The 25,956-nt window shown below is 37.3% G+C and overlaps 1 protein-coding gene across 3 annotated transcripts in view; it reads right to left on the reverse strand.

Annotated features, from left to right (window-relative positions):
* immp2l (inner mitochondrial membrane peptidase subunit 2) overlaps window positions 1-24,213 on the reverse strand; it is a 68,646-nt gene extending 44,433 nt beyond the window's left edge. For 2 of the 3 annotated variants that reach the window (XR_008962688.1, XM_057330372.1), the window contains exons 1-4: window positions 24,138-24,213; window positions 23,412-23,635; window positions 19,666-19,800; window positions 17,942-18,045 (exon numbers count right to left, since the gene is read on the reverse strand). Coding sequence is in view for 1 of the 3 variants with exons in the window: in XM_057330372.1 (XP_057186355.1) it covers window positions 17,942-18,045; window positions 19,666-19,800; window positions 23,412-23,429 (257 nt within the window). In the remaining 2 variants the exon portion in view is untranslated. The remainder of the gene's footprint in view (window positions 1-17,941; window positions 18,046-19,665; window positions 19,801-23,411; window positions 23,636-24,137) is intronic. The other variant, XR_008962689.1, reaches the window with a different exon arrangement.
* Window positions 24,214-25,956: the final 1,743 nt, after the last annotated feature.

A 25,956-nucleotide genomic window follows, 5' to 3' on the forward strand; every position in this document is an offset into this window, starting at 1 on the left:
GGATTTTGTCTTTTAAGATTAAATGGCTATTTTTTATTTCAGGGCAGTCACAAGTTCAGTGTCCAAAGGAATTTACAATAACGATATAGACCATTTTGCAAAACATAAGCAACACTGTTCCAGAAGCACTTCTTTTGTCGGCTTTTATAACTACACACATTAGAACAAAATACATTCAACAGAACATTTAGAACTAAATCAAAATGTTAAACACTGTACTTTTTAAATTATTTTTAAATGAGTCGACAAGCACTTTTAATACGTTTTATTGGTTAGCTATTTGTAAAACCCAGTTACAAACATAAAGGGGGACTAACATAATGACTAATGGCAAAAAAAATCATGAAATATGGAGATTCAAGGTTTCAAAGAAAAGCAGTGATATGTGAAATAAAAAACAAAACTAAGACCTGAAATAGGAAGTGTTTACATCTTGCAAAATGGTCTATAATTGCGATATCTAGAGCTAAATAAATAAATAAATAATGCTACCAGTCACAATCATATTTCATTTTGTTTATTTTGCTTTAACTCTCTTTCTCTTTGCTATTTGTACTAAGATTATTCAATTTGTTAAGTGTGGTGTTACCATGAACAGTGTTTTCTACACTCATAAAAATAAAGGTGCTTCATGATGCCATAGAAGAACCTTTTGTGTCTAAATGGTTCCATAAAGAACCTTTAACATCCGAAGAACCTTTCTGCCTTTTTTCTGAAAAAAGGTTCTTCAGATTATAAAAATGTAGGGAAGAGATGGTTCTTTAAAGAACCTATGACTAAATGGTTCTTTGTGGAACCAAAAATGGTTCTTCTATGGCATCGTTGTGTGAAGAACCTTCTAAGCACCTTTATTTTTAAGAGTGTAATGAAGGTTTATGCAGAATAAAAAATGCCGGCTTGCGAAAGAAATGATAATGAATGGAGACTTTCAGGACTTCATACCCTTAACATTCCAGCAAACACAATAAAGACAATTCTTGAAACCACATACAGTAATTAGAGGAAGAGAGGTTCTTAAGAGAGAATACATAACTCAAGAGAAGAACAGACGTGACAAACAGTAATGCAGAAAACAGTGTAAAAACGTAAACAATGAGGCATGAATTTGCATGATGTATTCATGCCTTGAAATCACAAGGACGGGGTGGCATAGATTGATTACATTTATGTATTTGTCAGACCTTTGTGCTGCTAACGCAATGCTCAAACAACTGAGCTACAGGAACATGACAAATTATGAATGGCATCTTACGTCAAAACAGACCTGGTATTGTATACGGACAGAAGCTCAGAAGCTTTGAAATGTGCTTCGAGCGAACGTCATGCTCCATTACATCGACATCCATTATTCCAGACCAGGATTCCAGCTTTTTGTTTGTGGAACTGGATGTACTGTAGCAGACATCAATGTGCAGCAGAGTGATGGGAAACGTCCGATACCATCAGTAGTACAGAGAGAATCTGCTGCCTGAGCCGTACAGGAGATATAAAGGCCAGAGAGAGAATTAGAGAGAGAGAGCGAGAGAGAGAGCGAGAGAGAGAGAGAGAGAGGGAGAGGGAGAGGGAGAGGGAGAGGGAGAGAGAGAGAGAGAGAGAGAGAGAGAGAGAGAGAGAGAGAGAGAGAGAGTGTCGTTGCCTCATTCACAATAACAATATCACTGTATCGTGATAAATCCTACAATGTTTTTTAAACAGAGAAAATTATGTCAAATTCATCTGTAATGTTGTTTATTTTGTTTTTCTTCTCTCTTTTTTGGCCAATATATCACACTCAGAATATGAATATAGGGAGGCAGAGAGAGAAAGTTTGTAATCATTTTGGCTCTTAAGGCAAAACTTTAAACAGATCCTGCATTTTCACACTTTAAAAACTGTAATTTTACGGTTTTATTTTACAGAGTTTTCCCAAATGTGGTAAAAAAACAGACTGCCAATTTACAAGTTGAGTGTAAAATAACATGAAAAACATTTACTGTAACGTTAACTGTAACTATAACTATATTTGCGTCCACACCAGCGAACAATAACGTTATGTTTATTTTAACCTTGCGCATTGCATTGTTCCCAATCACTAATATGAATGTACTGTACATGACCCGACTCTGATGGTTTCGTTTTTATTCCTGGTATGCTGGTGTCCGGGATGTAAAATATATATTATATTGCAGTATAAAATTCTGAAAGTGATCCCGATGATATCGTTCTCTGTATCGTTATAGTTGTGAACCCCGCTATTCTTCTAAATTTGTCAATGCCGGTATATTGTGACATCCCTGGTCCCATCCCATGTTTTTCACTGAATATCATTCAAATATATTCCCTCTGAATTACATCACATTATGGAGCCAGAATTCCGCATTCATCTCAACGACTTGAAACTCTCCAAACAGGGTCATGTAAACTATTGCTTCCACATGTTACAAACTCTCATTACACATGTAAATATTGGAACCACCAAAGCTATTAAGAGATAAAAAAGATGCGTGTGAATTTCCAAGATGCGGATCCCACCCACTACAAATGAGTATTCTGCCCTAATCCCCTACGGCCTTCAAACCCCAATCAAATCTACTCACTGGTCATCATAAGTCTTTCTTTCTCTCTCTGTTTAATTAAAAGTGTGACAGGAAGCAGTGACAAAGGAGGGAGGGAGCCATTTATAAAAGTGACATCTTTCTGCATGTGGCTGAAGGTTGATGTGTTAGCACTTAGCATAATTAAATGAGCGAACAGGTAAGAGAGCGTTACGAGTGGAGAGGACACACCAGCTGCTGGGGTTATAGATTGAGACCTCATGCGCTCAGAACGACAGCAAATAGATGAAAACATGCAGAGGTTCTTCATGAAAGGTCTTTAGGTATATGTTAACCGGCACAACTTTCAATAAAAGATGTTGTCTGATCTTAAGTGTCTTCAATGGGGCTTGTCAGATGCAATCAGTTTTTCTTTGATCTTGTGAGATAACAAAAGCTTAAACCTTACTTCGCTTGGAGTCTGCTGCTCTTCATAAAACAGAACCTCTTAAGATGCGTCTTTGGGACATTCGACTCGCAATCGATTTTTAATAAATTGCAATAAAATATATATGAAATCCTATAAACATTTGGCAAAAAAACATAAAACTGAAATAAAAGTATGTATAGAACCGAGAATCTTACCTCATTCCATCACCTAGACATTATTTTTACACTCAGATTGCTAAAATGCATTCTGGGATTGCTTTAACAGAGCCACAGTTTACCTTTCACCACTCAAAATTTCTTCTACATGCCAAAATGTCTACATTTAGCTTTCAGTGTCGTCTACTGGGTGAAGTGAAAGACACCAGTTGGTAATGAGGAGAAGATGCTATCATTTCTAAACACCAGAACGAACAATATAGGAGTAAATAGGGAAAAGTAAGTCAAACCCTGCGCTGTTCATGGATGGATGTGGCACCTGCTGCTTTATGTTATTGAAATCTCTCACAATGTGATTCAAATGGTTTGTTATTGAAGGATGGGATAGTTAAGACTATTTTAGACCTGAGAGCAATCCCTCATGCCATGTCTTGATGGTCCTTGACTGTATGCACTGTTTAACTAAGGAGCAAGAAAAAACGGTTATGAAAAACTAAAAAACACCTCAAATTCCCCCTCTCCTAAAAAACTTGCATGATGATAAAATAATTAAATAAAATATAAATAATAATTATTCATAATAAATGAAATAATAATGAAATGAAATATTAATTAAAATAGAATATATTTTGTCCTTTTTATACAATCTAATGACAGCTGATATTTTGCAGGAACAAAATAGTACGGCTTGGACTGTATTTTGTATTTCAGGATTCAGTTAAATTATAAAAAGTAAAGAAGAGGAGAAATTTGATTTAGAAAAAGATTCTAAAAACAGCATTTTAACAAACACATTAAACCATTACGTCCTACATTATTCATCCAAATGTACACCACACTGGCTGTTAAAGACTGAAATGCGTTTAGATATTGTCTTTAAGCAAAACTGCACTAGCACCTCATTCATAAATTTCAGAATGAATCATATCACGCCAAAGATTTTTGCATCGCAAGTACTGCTGAGTTCTTGATCTGGCTCTCGCTGACAGTTTAAATAAGCGTTTTTAAAAACCCTGATGTGAAAAGCTGCACAGAACGATGCCAAATAATCGCATCTATCGACAATTTCAGACAAGCAATTAATCAAGGAAACTCTGTGCAGTTCTCAGACTGATTCTGCTCTCCAGGAATGACATATCTGCAGTCCCTAACTTGCTTTAATCATCTACGAGTTTCATCTACAGTTTCTTTGTATTGATCTGGGGGGGGGGGGTGTTAGGCAGATGGGGTGCAAACAAGAGAGACATTGAATAACCATCAAATACAGCTGGACCAATAGAAATCGAAGAAAAGAAGCTTTTCTAGGACCCAATCTTCCTTTCAGGAAAGAAGATCTGCTGATCAAAAGTTGAGTTATCAAACAACAACCGTGCCTCTTCTAACGTCACTTTTAGGAAAATATAAATTTGCCCTAAAGAAAAAACTGATATTAGAGATGCTAAATTTCTCCACCGATACTGATAGCCGATTATTCCGAGTGATATCTGACCATCCAGATTCTGAAGTATAAATTAATATTTCTTAACTTTCTGACTGTTATTAATTCATATGGACCTCACTCCAATGACTATTAATATTAAACATCAAACTGGTGATGTTTCTTAACATTTTCTATAAACAGAGCACAAATGAATTGCATTTTCCAGTCCTCTTTTGATTGACAGGATATATTGGCCCTGATCATCGGCCGATAGTGCGAAAATGTGCTATTATCGACAGATACCGATTATTGGCCGATATATGTGCCTCTCTATATATTATAATGTTACATTATAAAAGTATTATAAAGTAAAATTAATTATTGAATGCATATCAGTACTACATACATCAAATATGGCAGCATAACTGTAATTTCAAATCTCAATGAGATTTCCAAACACATCTGTGAGGGCATGAGGGTGAGTAAAATATAAACTTTCATTTTCTTTATTCATTTAAAGGAACATTTCTAAAAAAATGTGATCTGTTCTGATTCTTGATTCTGATCGGTTCAAAATTCCATCACAGCTATGAGTTGCCATTAGTTGATTTCTTTTGGTTTCAAATGCCAATCAATGCAATGCAGACTGAAGCACAATCATTTCACTTCAAAGCGAGACTGTTTGTGAGAAATATATTTACATTTATTTTCAGTTTCAACTGCAGCAGAACAGAACGACTGCCTAAAAATGTATGCCACAGACATAATCAAAAACCATACAACACACATCACCACCAACAGCGATGTCTCCATAACATTGCACCCAGACAGCAACATTCTTTACACCTCCTGCTGTCTGGCCCTGATGACTTCTCAGTGGTGGGCCAAATAAGACTGCAAAAAATAAAGAAAAACGAAGTACGTGTGCTTAAACATGTGGCTGCATGTGCTTGAGAATGGAAAGAGATCATAGTGACGAGTCCTGTCACAAAACAGTGTAGTCTGAATAACATTGATCATTGTACGCTGCTAGCAGACAATAGTATATAAAAAAGTTTTAAAGGAGTAATACCTCCCACTGCCTTTCCAGTAACAATTAACAATTGTGACAATTAACTGCATAAAAACAAATGATTGGTTCCATATTTTAAAAATGCTTGTATAATAAATGCATACAATGGCAGGCTATATATAAACTATATTAATAGAAGAATGTTAACCAAATAAAAATTCTGTAATCGAAAACCTGTATATGACTCTTTGTTCTGTGGAACACAAAAGAAGATATTTTGAGAAATATCTCAGTGGTTTTGTGTTCATTCAATGGAAGTCAATGGGAGCCAATACTGTTTGATGACCAACATTATTCAAAATATCTTCAACAAGAAAGCCTTATTGGTAATATTACGATGGTATAAACCATCATTTTCTGCTGTATTTCACACTTTGAGCTGTAATAAAGTCAACTGACCTTTTCAATAAAATGCAGTTTACAAGCACAGCCACTGCTAACATATAAAGGCCTACTAACTTTAATGTTATGCCATTTTATGAGATACCTCCCGCAAACAACTATATGCGGGAAACTGTATGCCTGGAAATGTCTCAGCCTTACAACTTATTAATCCATTTTATGGCTAAACGCATACCCTTCGACATTAAGCTCTTAGACTTCGTAGACTGGCTTCTGCTCAATAGCTGTGGTTTATGACGCCACTTCATATTGATTTCTGAGGTGAGACTAGATTTAATTACAAAAAACACATTAAGTGTCTTTTTCCAATAACGTCCAAAGTAAGCTGACCATCAAAATGGCTGCCTTCATGTGCTGTTAACTATTGAGTTCATTACATCAATGCATACAGCTGCTTTCGTCACAGTAAGAAACGCGCAGTGACTGGTTTACAGTCAGAAAGTTTCTAATCAGCCGTGTTCCAGAACTGACCTCGACAAGATCTGCAGAGTCAGGTGCACGCGGGCCATCTTTCTTCTTCTGAAGCCATTAGTCAAAGTCACATTAGCCCATATTTCACCTTGGCCTCCATCAGCAGTCCTGAACAGTAGTACGCATTTAAAAACACAACCGAGGAATGGGCGCAAAATCAATTACTTAATTACGGAGGGAGCGCACAGGGCGTAGTTGAAATTGTAATTGTATTCCCATTTATTTTCGAATGAGGAACGGAACGGCGTCTGGTTATGGGGAAAAAGTCAAGAAAAAACATGGCAGGAAAGGAAATCAAATCTTAGGGTCGCCCTTTGCTGGATGAAAGTGAAGGCAAACTGTTTAGAATTTCTAAACTCGCAATCGCTATTTAGTTTGTATCGTTTTGTATCGATGTGTATTGTTGTATTTTTCAACCTTTATTATCATCAAGGATCAAATTTGAAAAAGATAAATACATGAAGAAAATGTGTTGAGAGAATGACATTAATCAACCTGATATCACAGGAATTCGTAACTATTTTACAACAGGGCTCTAGACTAACATTTAAGAGAGGCGGCACTGGCACCAGTCCTTAATTTGGTAGCACATGAGTCATGGGTTGAGGTAAGAAAAAAGAATCACTAAACCTTCATTCAAATGTGTTTAATACATTAATAAATCAATTATAAATTAAAACAAATAATTGTTTATTATTCAGGTTTTTTTGTACTGTATATGTAAACTTGCTTTCAACACTTTACCATATTTAAAGCATTTTATTGTTTCTTAAAGCGAACTTTCTTCCTTTATTTGTTGTGAACAACTCACAACTAAGAGAACACAATTCCTTTAATATAAGTGAGTGTTTTAGGGCCCGTCCTTCGTTGTTTGATAACGTGAATTGTACAAAATCGTCCGATTATTACAAAAAGCAATACTGAAGCCCCTCCCCTAAACCTAACCTCACTGGCGCAAAAGCAAATCGTACTAAAGCGTACCCACTTCGTACAAATTCGTAATTTCTGTTAAAGCTGTTAAACTATTACATTTACATTTATGCATTTGGCAGACGCTTACCTAAAAAAACCGTACTTACCGTATCAGCTACGGTATGTTGCAGATAAACTTATTTGGACATTGCATGAAAACACGCATTTTGTTGCTATAAATACCTGAATGTTTATGTTAAAACGTAGCTTAAAGTGTGATTTAAATCCGAGGTAAAAATCTTGTTAACACGAGATGAAACTTATCAAATAAAATGGAAATAAAACAACTAGCCACCTCCGAAGCGTCAACGTTGGCAGGAGACGGTACGAAAGCAAAACGGTTTATTTTGTGCTGCATTGGCTTTTTATTATATCGCTTCTGCAAGACTTAAAAAGTCACTATAAAAAAATCTGCCAAGCTCTCATGACAGAAGCACTGTTGCGTTATTAACAAGAGCCAGAAATGAGCATTACAATGTAAACGTCACTCATAATATTACCCAGCTATTGTATAATTTACAATAGTGAAGACAGAATTGAGCTCTGATGGTTATTTTGGCAAGTATAACAAGTCGCAGTGCAGAAAAGGCGCTTTCCGTTCCAAAAACAAGAACCCGGGGCGGTAAGCAACCTTAATTTAATCTAAAACGTAATTAAGAGACTTCCTGTCCACAAAGATAATGCACTAATTAAATTCAACGCATGCAAAGTAATAACCATTTCAGATCATTTCATTGCAGAGGAAGACGTTTGGAGAAGCGTGGACTTATGTCCCTGCAGATGAAAAATGGCAATAAATAAATTACCTGCCATTAAACGGTTTGCATATTGACTGGAAATTACCAAGTGAGCAGCTATCAGAAAACTACTGCAGTAGAGGCGTGGATGTGTCTGCCTTCTCTCAACAGGTTACCCTAGCAACAACATCAGAGTTCAGACAGACTGCACAACAGACTGTGGCAAAAAGACAGCATTCATGCCCGCTTGTGCTTGACAGATTTAACACTAATGATATATTAAAATGTCTCGACGTCATTTGTGGAGGAGAACTATAGATTCACTTTGCAAAGACTTGGGAAGTGGTATTTTAAACGTAGACAATATCTTAAACATCCACGTGAATTATTTATCCATTTATTTATTTGTTCACTCTTACAGTAGGGTGTAAAAGTCGGCGAAACTGCTTCTATTTGTTATTTTTAATGCTCATTTTATTCAGTGTGGTTCATTTAATTCAATTCCTTAGTTCACATTAAATCATTTTCAAATAAATAAGTAATATTTACATAATATTTTACAGATCACTTCGGAAAATGTAAACAATGCTGGTTCAGCGCTGGTTTCAGTTTTTTAACACTACACAAATGTTTGAACAAAATACAACCAACAGAACATTTATAACCAAATCAAAATGTCAAACTAATATACAGTATTTAAGATGCATTCGTATATGTACAAATTTATTTAAAAAAATAAACAAAGAAATTAAATAGCAAGTGCTTCTGCACCAACTCAAGTTTTTTTCAATTTTCATTTATTCAATTAAACTGTTTTTAAAACTGGATAGATCTTGCAATTTCTATATGATAAACTATACACTATAATAACTATTTTTCAAAATTTATAACAAAAAATATTACTATAAACAAAAGAATTAACATTATCTATGAAAAATATTTCTTCATTTAATGTCATATTTTTCATTTAATGTCGTAATTTTTATTTTAGAAACTCTGTATAGAAGTGTTTTTTAATTCTGATTTAAGTCTGTAATATCAATCAGGATTTTATATACTGTACATATCTTTTTATATATATAGCCTACACATTTCTATATATACACTACATAATGCGTTTAAACACACTACAGTATATAGGCAAAAAATACTGTGTATAGACTATAATGCCTGGTAATTCATCACTGCTCAAACTCACAGCGCACGATGACATGATCTCCCTCTCTATCCGGATTTAGCACGCCACAATTGCGCTCGTCTCCCAGGCTTGAGTTAAATTAGGAAATGGGTTAACACTATCTGTGGCCTGCTTCAGGCATCCACATTAGCGGGGTAAGTTGGCTAAATGTTTACCCGCCACTTGCAAATCTGATTGTGTAATGGAGCGGGTGGATTCAGATTTCCCCAACCGCTATAAGTTTAATTGTTTCTGTGGGGATCACCGCCGAGACACAACTCAATGAGTGTGATGATAGAAGACTAAGACCCCCATACTAAAAAGTCTGGATTGTCATTGCTTTCTATGGAGGTAAATCTTAAATCAAAGATTTCTGTTAACGCCATTAAAGTAAAGACCACCTATAGGTATAAATAAACCCAGCGGCCCACAGATCCATCAATGATAATAATGGTTTATAAATATCTGAGGTCTAGACGGGAGGTGAGCGTATACCACTGCAGCTCCTTCAGCATTTACTTAAGACAGCCTGAGTGTTTCTTTCATACACGCACGTGCACACACACACGCGCGCACACACGCGCACACACGCGCACACACACACACACACACACACACACACACACACACACACACACACACACGGTTTCTTTTCAGTCAAGGCAGGAGTGAAAAAAGGCTCTAAGCTATATTTGAGTGCAGAGAAAAATGTCTTTGGAAGTAAAAGTAAGATCAATCTGAGTCTGGGTAGGGGGAGTGTTTCGTCTAAGATAGCTGTGAGGAAATGACAGCACAAGAGGGTGCAAACTCTCAAAGATAGAGAACGTGTCGATGCACCAAAAAGACTCAATAACAAACAACACTTGATGCCTTAACTTGCAAATTAAGACATTTTTCCACAGCCGCTTCATGGCTGGCGGAGGTCGCCGATACAGCAAGGAAAACTTAGGAGAGAAACAGGAGCTCGAAAAACCACAAAAACAAATGCAGATTTTGCTCACGTCTTTAAAATATTATTTTACATAAACACCATACAGTATGTAAAACTATACAGCTCAGGTTGCATGTAATATTTTTGCTTCTTTCGTTCTCTAAAATATGCAAAAAAAACTGTGAAACCGAGAAGTCCTAGCACGGAAATAAATTTGTAATTTTACTCCATCTTCGGGCCGCATTCTCTTTTGTGGACGTCTATAAGGCCCGCCGGTAATACCCCTAAAGAATATCTTTCTTATTAGAAGCTTAGTGTGTTGACACGTCGTTTTAATCTGCCAAGCCCACGTCTCCTCTATCGCTCTTGCACTCATTACCATGGCTTCTATAAAGCGCTAACCTCCCAAGTGTGACTGGGAATTTAATACCGGGGCCATTGGGGAAATGAATTGTAACACTCCTGATGTTGATAATAAAGTGAGCAGTAGGTTAGCGCAGGACCGTGGACGGCTGGGCCGGAGTGAATCAGTGTGACCTGACTGTAATGAGTGTTCTCTAACTACTGAGGGACAGAAATATGACGCTGCCATGGCGACGGCCGCGCTGTGCGTTGAGATGACGCTGCTGTTTGTGGGTTCGAAAGAAAACATGGCTGGTATGATTTTAGTTTGCGAACGTGACAACCCAGATGGATTGTAGTCGTTTTTTTAAATCTGAGGTTTAATATGAAATACTAAAAAACAACAAAAATACAATTGAAAAAAATACTAATGTATAAAGGTTCATATTGAAAATATGGGATATGAACGAATTTACGTTATAGCACATTTTATAGTATATATACATATTGTATACAGTTGAAGTCAAAAGTTTACATACCCCTGAAAATTTGGGGAAAATTTTGAAAATTAACGTTTCATTTAGTCCTGCCCTGAACAAGTTATTTTACAAAAGAAACGTTAACATGAAGTTCACAACATAGAATAATAGAATTTCTAAAAGTAGCCCAGGTCAAAAGTTTACATCCCCCTGATTATTAATACTGTATGATGTTACCTGAACAGTCAATGACAACGTTTTTATGTTTTGTCATAGTTGTTCAAGAGTTTCTTGTTTGTCCCGAGGTCCTCCAGAATCTGTGCTTTTTCAGCATTTCTGGATATTTGACTCATGTCCAGCAGTAACAGTATGATGTTGAGATTCATCGGTTTACATTGAGGACAATCAAGAGACTCATACAAACTATTACAATAGAATAAACAGTCAGTGATGCTCATGAAGTCAACACGATTCATTTAAAGTCAGGTAGGTGTAAACCTCTGAAAATGGTTTTGGGTGTAAATGTTTTATTTTTCATTTCCTGAGAAACGCATACAGTATGCATTTTTATAGCTTCTGAAAAACATTACTAAATGAAAAAAATATATATATATCTTTAAGATTTAATTATGTAGCTGTGTAAGATCAAAAAAATGCTTATAATAAATCAATAAAAACTGAAATCGGAAGTGCGTCTGGATGAGCGTTTACATCTTGCACAGTGGTCTATATGAAAATTTTTTTTACAAGTTGACACGGATTTTGAAACCCCACAGCATACACCAATCGTCTTTTCCGATGCACTTATATAAGTATATAAACCTACATAACACTTTCAGGACAAATTTCCCATCTGGTGGATCATCCAACCTTATGTCTATTACGTCCTAAATATGTCAAGAGACTAACATCTTCCACTGATGTTGTGGGTAGAGGCTACAGTTCACGTAGGAGATGAATCCGGCAGTAATTCATTTTACACTGGAGCTCCTGACGCCGCTGAGTGCCAGAGAAGTCTCTTTGATGTTTGTCCAACCGCACAGCTCCAGAGAGAGAGAAACATATATCAGCTCCAATCACACGCAAAACAACCAACAGGCACGATGACGGACCCGAAACAGCAACGCCTGCGACTGAAAAGCGTTTCAATGCAAGAGTGTGGCTAATGTAGTTTCCTATTGAGATTAAAAATTATATAATAAATCACATTAAATAGGCCACTGCAGCATTGGCAACTGTGAATCTTTAAAAAAGGCTACAAAAATTCCCTTGTAAATGCACATCACTCTTGGTTTTACCCGCTTCGCTTGCAGAACGCATTTCAGATTTCAATAACTCATCTTTCTCAACTATGATGGATGCATGACCTCTGAATTAATATCTGTGGCTGTCCGATACAGAAAAGGTAGAGCTCCCTGGATGATTAACTGGCATTCACTTCAAGGCAATTGAGCAATTTATTCGCTCATAATTTCATTTTCGAGGCAAAAGGGAAAAGTTCATCTTGCAGTTCAGACCCAAAAATAAACAGAGATAACTGCCGTCGAAATATTTGTAAGATCCCTCTGCATAAAAAAAATCACATCAAATTATTGAAATGAATTTCTCTTGGTCCCTGTGTGCCTTTCTCTGAAGAGGTCATTTCTATTCAACCCTCCGCTGTGACAATTTCCCACTATTCTCCGGCCTGTTACGCTAACACAAATAGTCTCGCAGATTATAGCATCGCTAGCACAATGATGAGTCAAACCTACAAAAACCTCAAGGCCATAACCGATAACAATCTTCAGTCTTCGGTAGATGAAACCAAGCCTCTCTTTTTAGCTGAGCAATACACACAGGGCACGACAATGATGTTAAACCTCATGCTGAGGAGAATGTGTGCTTGTGAAGTGGCCATCCAGAATGAAAAGCAAATGATGTCATCTTAATATGTTATATAGGTTTTGGCGTTGTGGGACACATTTCTGGGAAAGATAATTGGTTATATGATGGTTAAATTTGACAGGCCCAACAACAATTGACCAGCAGTTCAGATGAGTATTTTGGGATAGTTCACCCAAAAATGAAAACGGTCATCATTTACTCACCCAAACCTATATGACTTTCTTTCTTCTGCAGAACACAAAAGAAGATATTTTGAAGAATGTTGGTAACCGAACAACGGCGGTACCCATTGACTTGCATTGGTTTTGTGTCCATACAATAGAAGTCAATGAGTATCTTTTTGTGTTCTGCAGAAGAAAGAAAGTCACACAGCTTTGAAATAACAAGAGGATGAGTAAATGATGACAGAATTTCATTTTATTTTTAATTAAAATTTAATAGTTTAATAACAACAAAAATTTGATTGACATAACTTGCACAAAAAGTACTAAATTGACCGTTAAATATTTCAACAATGTTTAAATGGCTTTTTAAATGTATACATGAAAAACAATTACATGAAATAGGCTAATGCACTGCTCCTGAATGCTGGTCGCTTATTCTTGCACACAGCTGCCAGAAATAAGATGCACGCTTGTTGTCATGGCGACAACATACCCAGTACACGCTCCTATGCTCCTTTACAACAGTTGTTCTTCTAAGCTGGCAAAAGGCATCTGGCAAATGCATAAATGCAAATCTAACATTTACAAAAACAACATTTCTCCAACTTCACAAGGCAAAAAAAGAGGCCTCTAGTCCAGACACATCTTTCCTGTCCTGATCTTAACTTATAAGCAAAGTGCTTCTGAAGACACCTCAGAAGCGTCTGTTTGTATCATCACTCCCTGAGCTGAATGCAAAACTCTTCAGTTACAGGCTTCATCTAGTTTCACAAAACTCCTCAGAGGACGCGTGAACCATCACTGAACCGGTTTCCATGTAGACGGCAAATTAAACACAACCCAATCCAACCCCAATGAGATCCCATTTTTTGGCCAGAGAACTTCAAAGCAAAAAAGGAGAGAGAAATTTGATATGGCTTGATGCGATACAATGGATTTTTATCTGCTTTCTTGTCCATTCTCAAGGCTTCCAGTGAGAACTGTTTTTATTTCCTCCTCTTTCCGTGGTTGCATGTAAAACGTTTATAAAAACCACAACATTTCAAAAGATGAGATGCTCCGATGCTCTAAATTTTGTGACCCATTCCTCACAAATGGCCAAATAATGTTGTGGAAGAACTAGTTTCCAGACAGCTGAATGGAAATGATTATGTATGAATGGCAATTCATAAAATCGTCAAGTCTGTCCATGTTTACACTGAAAGCATGACAAAATGTTTTCTCGGCGCATAAAACATCCTGACAGAACCATTTCCCCGATCGATTGCTTTCGGAAGATAAGAACGTTCAGTAAGTAAGACATTACTCCATGGACTGAAAAATTTCTGGAAACAAGTTTTGAAACGAGTCCCAATTCTATCAACATTGGATACACCAAAGTACGCTAAACTACAAAGAATTCTACCTCAGATATGGTAACTGAAGACTTCAAAAGGTAGGATTTATTTGTCCCGGTTTAGATCGTCATTTGATCAAACAATGTTAAAAGATGGTTAACAACTAACATCTGGAATATTAAAACAATTGTTCACCACCACAAATTGTGATTATTTACACATCCTTGTATTATTTATTTATTATAAACAGCTAGTTCCTGTCCTTGATTCTGATTGGTCAATTGCTTTATACCAATCAAATTGCTTTATTCATGATAAAGCACAGCCAGCGATTTTAGAAATATCTGCCTTCCACCATTTAAAGAGATAGGACTGTTGACAAGCTATGACATAAAAACCTGCCCAGAGGACGACTTTCGCTAACGGACTTTGGTATCATTACGAACCCTTAGCAATGTGAACAAAACATTCTGTTGCCGAAATCGCCTATTTCCATACTATATAGTATACAGTACTAAGCAAAAATGACGAATCGCATGTCCGAAACCTTAGTAAGCAAAAAACAGTAGGCGAGAAATACCCGAATGGTCTACTTAGATTTGCGAGTCTGCATTGGATGGATACTACTCTATCCCATGATGCCACAGGAGCAGACCAACGGTCGCATTTCAAATGTAAATCAAATAAAAATAGCGGAAAACTTTAGGGCGGATGTCCGTTTTCAAACGTAAGTAACCATAAAGGAATTTGTAAATTGTAAATTGTTTTCATCAACGCCTAAGTACAGGTTGTTGTTAATACATCATAGGTCAAAGAGCATACGGGTTACTTGACAATAAAACATGGTGGATGCAGCATGAAATGTATTCATACTACTCCCACTCATACTATATAGAACGTTTTAACGGTCGACAGGTAGGTACTTATTTAAATACAGTACGTACTGTCACAGTATGCAATTTCGGACGCAGCTTTACGGTTTACAGTCAATCAGGGACTATTTTTTCCAGTGGACGTACGACTTAAAGTGATTTCACGTCATAAGTTGCATTGATACATATGGTTCCGCTTTAATTTTTGTATTGTTTGGTAACTGTTTTATAAACGCAATAAGGTACTGGAGGCTGATACTATATCATGAATAAATCAAGGATTTGTGTTGTGCCTAAAAACGCCCGTTAGCTGTGATTAATTCACAATAAAGCATAGCCTACCAAACCTTATTTCTTACTTGTGTTAAACAAATAACACATTTTAAAGAACGAATAACATGCAACAACAGTATACAGTGACCACACTACCGATCATAGAAAAGGAGAAAAACACCATAAAACTATCATTAAGGTCTATAAAAATGTCTGCATTCTAGCTCTGAAGTCAGATCTGCATCATGTTTGACATCATTGACACCAAAAGCCATTGATGTCATAATCAAACATGATCTGACAGTTCAAATATGCGGAATGGAGAATGATATTCACGAGGCATGTCGCAGAAGGGCAGATTCTCATCAAATGACACACTTCTCACAAAGAAACATCTATGAACTGTCTTGTGGATGGATAAATAGTCAAAATGTTATTCTCGGGTGAACCATTCCTTTATACAATCATTATTAAAACTATTCATATAAAGAGCAAAGTGATGTAACAAATCACACTTTATAAACAATCTTCTTCACCAATAAAACACATCCCATTAATGCGACTATAAAATCATGATGTTATATGAGTCCCCAGCAGCAGCAGTGAAAGTCAAGTTTACACAGGATTATTAGTGTGCAGTGTTAGCTTTTCCCCTCAGAAGAGTTTAACAAAGATTGAACACAATGTTCCCAGCACAGTGAATTCCCAGCAGGGGAAGAGTGCCATCTTTGGGTAAGGTTGAATTGGATCTACCTGTCGTGTTCTCGAGACTGCTTTTAATATAATTTAATTTAATGCAAGGCTTTACACAAAACTACGTTTTACAAAGCGACAAACAAAAACTGTGGGAATTAAACTGAAACCCACTGATTTTTGAATAAACTAAAAACAAGATAATGCAAAGATAATGGAGCTAAAATGAAAATACAAACTGTATAAACGACAAGTTTTTGTAGTCACTTTTGGCGTTGCTATGGCAACCAGCACATATCGTTTCAACGAACAGAACTGAAGGCACAATGATGGCGCCAGTGAGCTTTTGCGACGCCAGAGTCCGCAGACTAATTTCTGGTTGTAAAACACTATCGTAAAGAGGATCTGTCATATCGCTTATATATTACTTTCATATTTTTTATCTAAAAAACACCCATATTTGCCGGCCAAAAATCCTCCTTTTCCCATACAGTGTTATACGACCAGAAATTACTCTGCCGACTCTGGCGTCCCAAAAGCTCACCGGCGCCATCTTGTGCAAATGTAATTCCCCTTTACAGTAGTGTTATTCCACAGTTTTGAAGGATTTACTATTATTTTAAATTGTGTGGAAAAGTTAGTACGTGACCCTAAACTTTTGAACAGTGGTATACAAAATGTAAAAATAGTTATTAAAATCAAAAAGCACACAAATAAAAACCTCAGTGAGTAGTACTTTGCAGGTATCAAGTGTAGGTTTCAAGTTTTACTTTTTAACATGTCGCCAGTGAAACCCAACTGAGTTGTGTTATGACGAAGATTACCATTGATTTCATCAATCTTCAGATCATAATACAGGCCAACGGAGCACATGTGGTGCATCTGAGTCCTGAGTTTCAAAGCATCTGTTGGGAACCTTTACCAGAACAGTGAGAACCAGTGAACCAGCTCTATTGGCCTATTAAAGCTAAAGAACACAGTTGGGTAAACGCTTGATCAATGAGAACTTCCACCAAACAACTGCTTTACTTCCACCATTGTGCTTCAAAATACACACCACGCATAAAAGTAGACATCTTACAGCGCCTAACTGAAGTCTAGATTAAAGGTGTGTAAAACGGCTCTTGATATAAAGCATTAAAGTGTATCAGACGACTGAATCCGTGCCAATTACCTGCAAAGACAGTAACCCTTAAAACACAGCATGCTCATTATCCCGAGAACGATTCTCCTCGAGGTAGCATACAGTACTCCAACAGCTCGGGTTCAAGGTCAAGGGGAACTGTGGCAAATACGAGAGCGAACGAAACTGTCCAATTAGCACTTTTGAGGGATCCTTATATCTCTGGAAGGAGAACAGGAATTTTCTCAAGGAGCTTGGTTTTGTCAAAGCTATTGAAAACCCGTTCGGGTGGCGACTCGACGTGACACCTGCAGCACGAACGTTCAAGCGTACGCAATCAACATGATGTTCAGTCACAAAAACATCTTATCTGCCAAATTACGCCCATTAAGCCTCTTCGCAGGCACTGTTTTTGAGGAACACGCTTGCGGCGAGAGACAAAAATGAGGTTTGTAAAAAAGGTTACTTACAGAATGGACACAATATCTCCTCTCTGGACCTGATAGTTTCTCACACTCCAGCGATTGAGGAGCACGACGTCAGAAGATGATCCTCCTTCTGGATTCAAAGACGGCTGGGGAACAAAAAAGTTCAGTTAATATTGTATGTTTGTGCACTATTTTATTAAAAGAAATATAATTTTTTCGATAAAAGATCTAACCAAAATCTGCGGGACTCCACATTACCACAATGGATCCCCCCGAAGGCTCCTGGTTTTTATGTTCCCCCCAAGATCCAAGTGTCGAGAGATTAGGAACTTTAATGCTTAATAACTTCGTCATTCTTTTGATCAAAATTGTTTACGACTTATTGTTTTAATCCTTCTTCCACAATGCGCCAAAACTTTGTCACTAACTTTTCAAAGTGTTTCTTTCAGGCTTTAATTTCATCCTAAAAAATAACACCTCTGTTCTTTTCTCTGCTTTTTGACACGTTGAATCTAAAAATAACGTCTACCTTCAAAACTGAAATTTTTCAGTCAATGTTTTTCTCTTAACTGTTTTGTGTCACTATATCAAACAACCTGTGTGTGACGGGGGTCTTTCAAGCATGCGAGCCGACTGGATCCACAAACATCCAATGAATCATTAAGGGGGATCTCGATGAGCCATTTCACGGTTGCTGAGATAATTGACAGAAATATCTCTTATCTGTCCTTCTAAAATAAATATCCCGGCGAGCACTCTCGCCTGGCGAATTTATCTGTCACAGCTGGGCGCGCTATCTTTTTTTATTCAGACACATTTTCTCATTCTGTATTGATGTCGGCTTTCAACGTTGTCCGTGGAGTGAGTTATTTGGATTGGAAGGCCGTGGATGGGCCAGGAAAAGCCATTAGCGAGTATAGCACTATGAAAACAGAGAGACGAGTGGGGTCCAGAATGAAAACAACAACAGTGTTTTGCTTGGTTATTGGTCATTAGGTGCATAATGAAGCATTGTGTCTATCTGGCTAGTAAAATGAGCACCGGGGTTTCAGATGATATTTTCTATCAAGGTCTCTTTTTCTGTGGTTTCAGCACTATTAGTGTAACATTTAGGACATCTGCTGTGATTAAGCAATAAAGTCTTAAAGATACAGTGTGTCATTTTTTCAACGTTTGTATACTTTATTCTGTCTCCACTGTCTGTTTAACCGCAGAACTTTGGTTACTATAGTTAAACCATGGTTAATTTTCGTTAGGGTAAAATGTTCAGGAAACTTCGGCTTGAATGCATTTCTATAGCATATTTGCTAACTTAGCCTAAAACTAAACTAAGCTAAAAACTTCAGTCCTTTAAAATATAGGCCTAAATATTATTGTAATTTAAATATTATTTAAATACTTGAAAATGAGATTTGTTGCCCAAGTAAAAAAATGAAATAGGTTAAAGTTGAGGCACTAAAATTATTAACTGAATAAAAAATTAATTAAACTTACAAAGCAATACAAAAATAAATAAATTACAAAATGATAAAAAATACATAACAAAACTGCTAAAAAGTCAACTAAAACGAACATTAAATATATAATTACTAAATATTAATAACACTGACTACAAATAAAAAATAAAATAAAAACAACCGAACCATAGCGCTACCTATAACTTAAATAAAACTATTTGACCAGGCTTAAATAGATCAAACAGGTTTGACTTCAAATCCCAAAACATTACAAAAAGAAGTTGGTAAGGCAGATGAAGGACATCTCACCTGCATGGAGGCACCATCCACGCGCGCCACATAGGCGAGACAATCTAAAACAGACACCGTCATGGGGACGGCTACAAAAAAGCCGCTAACAAAGGCTTTGAAGTATCTTCTCCCAAAGCCTGCCTGTGCCATCGCCTGCAGAGACGGAACAAAAAGATGAGTGTTCACAGACTATATGACCTTGGCTTGTTCAAGGAGTTTAACTAGACAACATGATAATATCTTCTCAAATCTGGTAATATCATATCCAATAAAAGACATCTCCACACAAAAACAAACAAGACAAAAGATGTTTCAAGGATGTTCGAAAGAATCGTGCTCAACTCAGAAAAACAGCAGCCGTGAAAGATCATCACAGATGGAAACAAAGCCTTATGTGGCCCTGAGCGTCAACCATCTTGTTTGAATCAAACGGAGGGGTTAAATGAGGGGCGTGTGCGGTCAGAAAGAATAAACAAGTAAAATAAACAACCAATTAAATAAAGATTCTCTCGCCGCTTTAGTAACTACACCTTATTTGGCAAACTCCTAATGACTAAATGCAGAAAGCAGAAGCATTAAGGCAGAAAACCCATCTAGGCATAGAAATTAAATGTGACAAGTGTACGCTCGCTCTAATATCATTAATTGGCAGCGTAAAAGTTGATTTTAGGTACATGGCATACAATTACGCTTCTCGTTCATTTTTCACGCTTTAGGTCTGCATAACAAAAGCTTACGAACCGAATACAGCCTTCCCAAAAGCCCTTAAGGTCTCTTACAAGCAGCTTTGCAGATTTACTGGTAAGCACTTGAAGAAAGGTCTAGAAGCTATTAGCTCAGGAGGGCTTTCAAAAGGCTCAAAAATCAGAGACTATACAATTAACTTTATACGAATTGATACAAATTAGCCACCTCGTAAAATAGTTACGTATTCCCATGAGATCAGGCTGGACAGAGACAACACAATCAATTAAATATTAACACTGACTAATAAAACATTTAAGTAATGTCATGCAAAAATGGAACGATGTCTCGACGTAATGACATAATGAGCGTACGACGTGATCTGACGTCGCAACCTATTAGAAAAGCTATCTTTTCTGTTATTTAAAGTTTTTGTCTAGACCAGCCAACACGTGACAATCGATATACGCAAGAAACTTTTTCCTAATGTCGCGGTATCACATTGTGTATGAATGCGGTATAAACACAAACATATTAAGGACATAATATGGGCTGTATTTTAGTGTTGTGTAAGCTTGCCGAGCTGTTGCGACTGGTTAGGACAAAAACTCGAAATAAAATGGAACGCGTGTTCAACGTTTTTAACGTGTTGCAACGTTGTGTCGTGTCTGTCAACATAACTGTACGTTCATATGGTGTGTCGGCATCAGCCCTTGATCCAGGGCGTGTCTGACACCTGTGTTGGCGTTTGAAAGTTGAACATATTTCAACTTCCACCCCGACACAACATACCCACAGTTCAGTTTGTGTCATTCCAGCACTAGAAAGATTAGCAAAAAAGAAGAAAAAACTTTTGGACTGCAGTGCACAATTATAGACATTTTACATTAAGTGAAAAAGTACAGCGGGTCAGTTTTGATTTCACGTCGACACATTTCATCCGTTTCACCACTATGCAAATTCAATGCATTTATCACTGCGCTGAAAATCTTTGCGTGTTACGTATTCACTCTCTGCTCGTGAAAAGATGCATCTCACACAACAGCGAGACTAATGAACTATTATGACAGCAAGCGATTATCTATGGTGTTCTGGGCAAATTTGCCAAGTGCCAGCTGTCAGGTTGTTCCAACAATAATCCCTCACTACCGAATACAATGAAAGATTGCCAATCACCCCAAAGCCACAAAACACACGACAACCTTTTTAAAAGACTTCTATTTCTGTTCGTCTCTACAATCCTGCATTTCATAATGTACATGGAGAGGAATGGGACAGTGTAAAGCCCAGACTGAGATTCTATATATGGTTTGGCCACGGGGATCTCATACAGGTAGGTGTGTGAAATCGGAGTTTATTCTTAAAAGTAGGCAGATGGGTGAATGTTGGACTGGTGTGAAGTGATCAAAAAAAATACTTTAGTTCATTTTTCATCAAAGGCTCCTTTCAAATTTTGTTCCTTTTTAGAGAAGTCGAGAGTGTTTGCCAGCACTTTACACACGCAGATAAAAAACACAGAGAAATAAGAACTAAAGTTGTCACAGCGGGTGTGCTACAGATGGATTTCTTTGCGGCCGAGCCCAATTAAAGATGTGTTTATACACTTGAAAGCAAAATACGTCTGTGATATTATGTGACCGTTCCACACAGCTGTGAAATGGTGCATGGTGGTCTTCTGCCAGCGGAACCGATTTATCACATGCTTCTGGTTTAAAACTTCAAAACCATTTATCCTGCAAGTAATGCTGTCAAATGTGCCACCTGCATAATGCAAAGCCGCAGCCTAATACGTTTGTTTATGCATACCTGAGCGTAACCGTTTTAATTGCGCTAGTCATCAAATGTGTCCAAAAGTGCTTAGTGAACATGCAGCTTTAAGGGTAATTCAAAACGGCAATGACAGGTTTCCTCTTTTGACAAGGCAATTTTTAGTTTCCTTGATGCATGGGCCCACATTCTTCTGCATACAGCTATTTTAACAACTCATTTAAAAAAAACTATGCTGACTGAATAAATGTGATTAAAATATTGCAATGTCTGCACAATGTCTTCAAACCTAAAATAATAAAGCCTGTTAGAGACTGAAAACCCATAAAATCTGCTTCCGAGTTTCTAATGACCTCAATATAGTAAACAACCATATGGGCAATTTCACGCAAAAGTCAATCTTACCTTGAAAAAATAAAGATTTTACCAAGGGTCAGGTGTCATTATTTGATGTTTTGAATACACATGTAATGTAAGGTCTCATAGTTTTTAAGCAGTTTAAAGGGCCGGTTTCCGAAGCGTCACATCCATAACCCTCCATATTCCTCATAAATGGGCGTATGAAAATTAAAACAAAATTACGGTTTTATTTTCTATGAAGAGCAATCCCTTCTCCATTTGTTGGTTATTCCTTCTCTGGTTTGTGCATTTGAATTCACAAAAATCCTACAAAGTATGTTGTCTCTCTTCTTTTTTGGTCACATCCATAACTCATGTTTATTTCCTTTTTTAAATAGAAAGCTTGTGCATAGAGTGATATTTTCCTCACGTCTAGACTTGATAAACAGGGGTTTAGTCAAATATAAACAGATGATTCAGTATATTGGTAATAATTCATAAGAGTTTATATTTCAAGTCTAGATTGAAAATGCCACAATCATAATGCTGGAATTGCCTATTTTTAAGCCAATATCAACACAAGAAGCAACTAAACCATGGCAGATTTGTTAATCAAGTAACCTAGAAACTAAATTCAGCATCCATATTAGGGAATGAGCTCTTTTAAAAAGTTTTCTCATATGTTAGCATCACTTAAAGAAGTCTACTGTTCCTGTAGCTCAATTGATAGACAAAATTATGATGCATTCAGAAGGTATTCCATTTATGTGGCCGAGTGTAAATAAATGGGATGTGTATATCTAATCAGACAGCAATCCAATTCATTAAGACACATGAAGTGTACATCAGCCCAATGATGCGGTCTAAATGCATTCACACGATAGGAAAATTAGGAACATTCATTCATTTATTTACGCATGTTTGTGCTTATGGCTTAAGTACATATAGGCTACCAAGCATTGTTACTAACTTACAGATAAACCGTGATTCATTTTCCTTAGGGTTGAGGTTTGTTCACCATAACGTTCTGTCAACAGTTGTCAATCCAAGCCCAAATTATATTACTTTCTCCTGTGACGTGACATGTTGCACACCAGTCGTGACTTTGTGTGATGTGTCGTTTTCGGGGTTAAACAGCATCTTTGCTGCATAGACTGTGTCCATTCACTTTCACTGTAAGGGCAGCGTGAGCAAGAAACTGAAAAAACAAATACGCGGAGTTGGAATAAAATCACTGACTGTAAATGATGACTGGATGTAACGAATATGATCCATATTATGCGCTCCGTCTGGCAGTTACACAGTATCTCCTAAGATAATCAAAAATGACCTTTGAGTCACTGAAATCGTCTATTTAAATACATCACTTCCGCGATACAAACAAATATCCTAAACAATACGTCGGCGTCATTTTCTCACAGCACTGCATTTAGTTGTTGTGAACGGAGTCTGTCATTAGTTTCTGTGTGTTCACATCTTTGCACTACTGTAAATTACAACTGTAGTTTAGCCTGTACAGCTACCATGCTGGATTGACAGGTCACGCCACTACTACTAAATTCGCGGCAATTAGAGGACACGTGATACATTTTATTTCGCATTGACACGGTTATAAGACATGTAGGAATATGACACACATGCCCTTCGGTGTTTGTAAAGATTAAATGATGGAGTTTCCAGCAGCGTGTTGGTACACTCACCTAATGTCTTTACGTTTTGTGCGTCGCTCCGTTCAGTAGGACGTGGTGCTGCGATCGCTGTTTTCAGGGTCCTAATGCCCTCTGATTAATGACCTTACAACTACACTCACCTAAAGGATTATTAGGAACACCATACTAATACGGTGTTTGACCCCCTTTCGCCTTCAGAACTGCCTTAATTCTACGTGGCATTGATTCAACAAGGTGCTGAAAGCATTCTTTAGAAATGTTGGCCCATATTGAAAGGATAGCATCTTGCAGTTGATGGAGATTTGTGGGATGCACATCCAGGGCACGAAGCTCCCGTTCCACCACATCCCAAAGATGTTCTATCGGGTTGAGATCTGGTGACTGTGGGGGCCATTCTAGTACAGTGAACTCATTGTCATGTTCAAGAAACCAATTTGAAATGATTCGAGCTTTGTGACATGGTGCATTATCCTGCTGGAAGTAGCCATTAGAGGATGTAGCCATGGTGGTCATAAAGGGATGGACATGGTCAGAAACAATGCTCAGGTAGGCCGTGGCATTTAAACGATGCCCAATTGGCACTAAGGGGCCTAAAGTGTGCCAAGAAAACATCCCCCACACCATTACACCACCACCACCAGCCTGCACAGTGGTAACAAGGCATGATGGATCCATGTTCTCATTCTGTTTACGCCAAATTCTGACTCTACCATTTGAATGTCTCAACAGAAATCGAGACTCATCAGACCAGGCAACATTTTTCCAGTCTTCAACTGTCCAATTTTGGTGAGCTCGTGCAAATTGTAGCCTCTTTTTCCTATTTGTAGTGGAGATGAGTGGTACCCGGTGGGGTCTTCTGCTGTTGTAGCCCATCTGCCTCAAGGTTGTGCGTGTTGTGGCTTCACAAATGCTTTGCTGCATACCTCGGTTGTAACGAGTGGTTATTTCAGTCAAAGTTGCTCTTCTATCAGCTTGAATCAGTCGGCCCATTCTCCTCTGACCTCTAGCATCAACAAGGCATTTTCGCCCACAGGACTGCCGCATACTGGATGTTTTTCCCTTTTCACACCATTCTTTGTAAACCCTAGAAATGGTTGTGCGTGAAAATCCCAGTAACTGAGCAGATTGTGAAATACTCAGACCGGCCCGTCTGGCACCAACAACCATGCCACGCTCAAAATTGCTTAAATCACCTTTCTTTCCCATTCTGACATTCAGTTTGGAGTTCAGGAGATTGTCTTGACCAGGACCACACCCCTAAATGCATTGAAGCAACTGCCATGTGATTGGTTGATTAGATAATTGCATTAATGAGAAATTGAACAGGTGTTCCTAATAATCCTTTAGGTGAGTGTATACTATGGTGGTAGTGAGAGATGCTCGATGGCATTTTAATGTTTCTGTGTGCATGTACCGTGAAATAAATGTTTATTCTTAGCTAGAATTGTTGTGCAGAATTAAAATACACACAATCCATAATCTTTGTTAGAAACATAAAATTGCAGGTAAATTTACATACTTATCTTTACGTAGGTTGCAGTCAGATGACGTCAGACTAACATTTCTCGCAAAATCATACTCAATTTATAAATCTATAAACCTATCATTTTACTTATAGCATATACAGTTTAGAACATTAATCTTTTATGTACTTAAAATGATCAGAAATCAGTTACCGATTAAGTATAAAAGTTATGGATTACAGCTTTCATAAGATCTTCAGACTGTGTAAAAAACCATGTTGAATGTTTGTAAGTAGGCTATAATGTTTGTAAGTGGTATACAGTTCTCAAAACTGAACGAATCACCTGAAGACATAACCATTATTTTTAACCACAAAAATGTTTAC

The sequence above is a fragment of the Triplophysa rosa genome, linkage group LG3, assembly GCF_024868665.1.
Source record: "Triplophysa rosa linkage group LG3, Trosa_1v2, whole genome shotgun sequence".
Lineage (NCBI taxonomy): Eukaryota > Metazoa > Chordata > Actinopteri > Cypriniformes > Nemacheilidae > Triplophysa > Triplophysa rosa.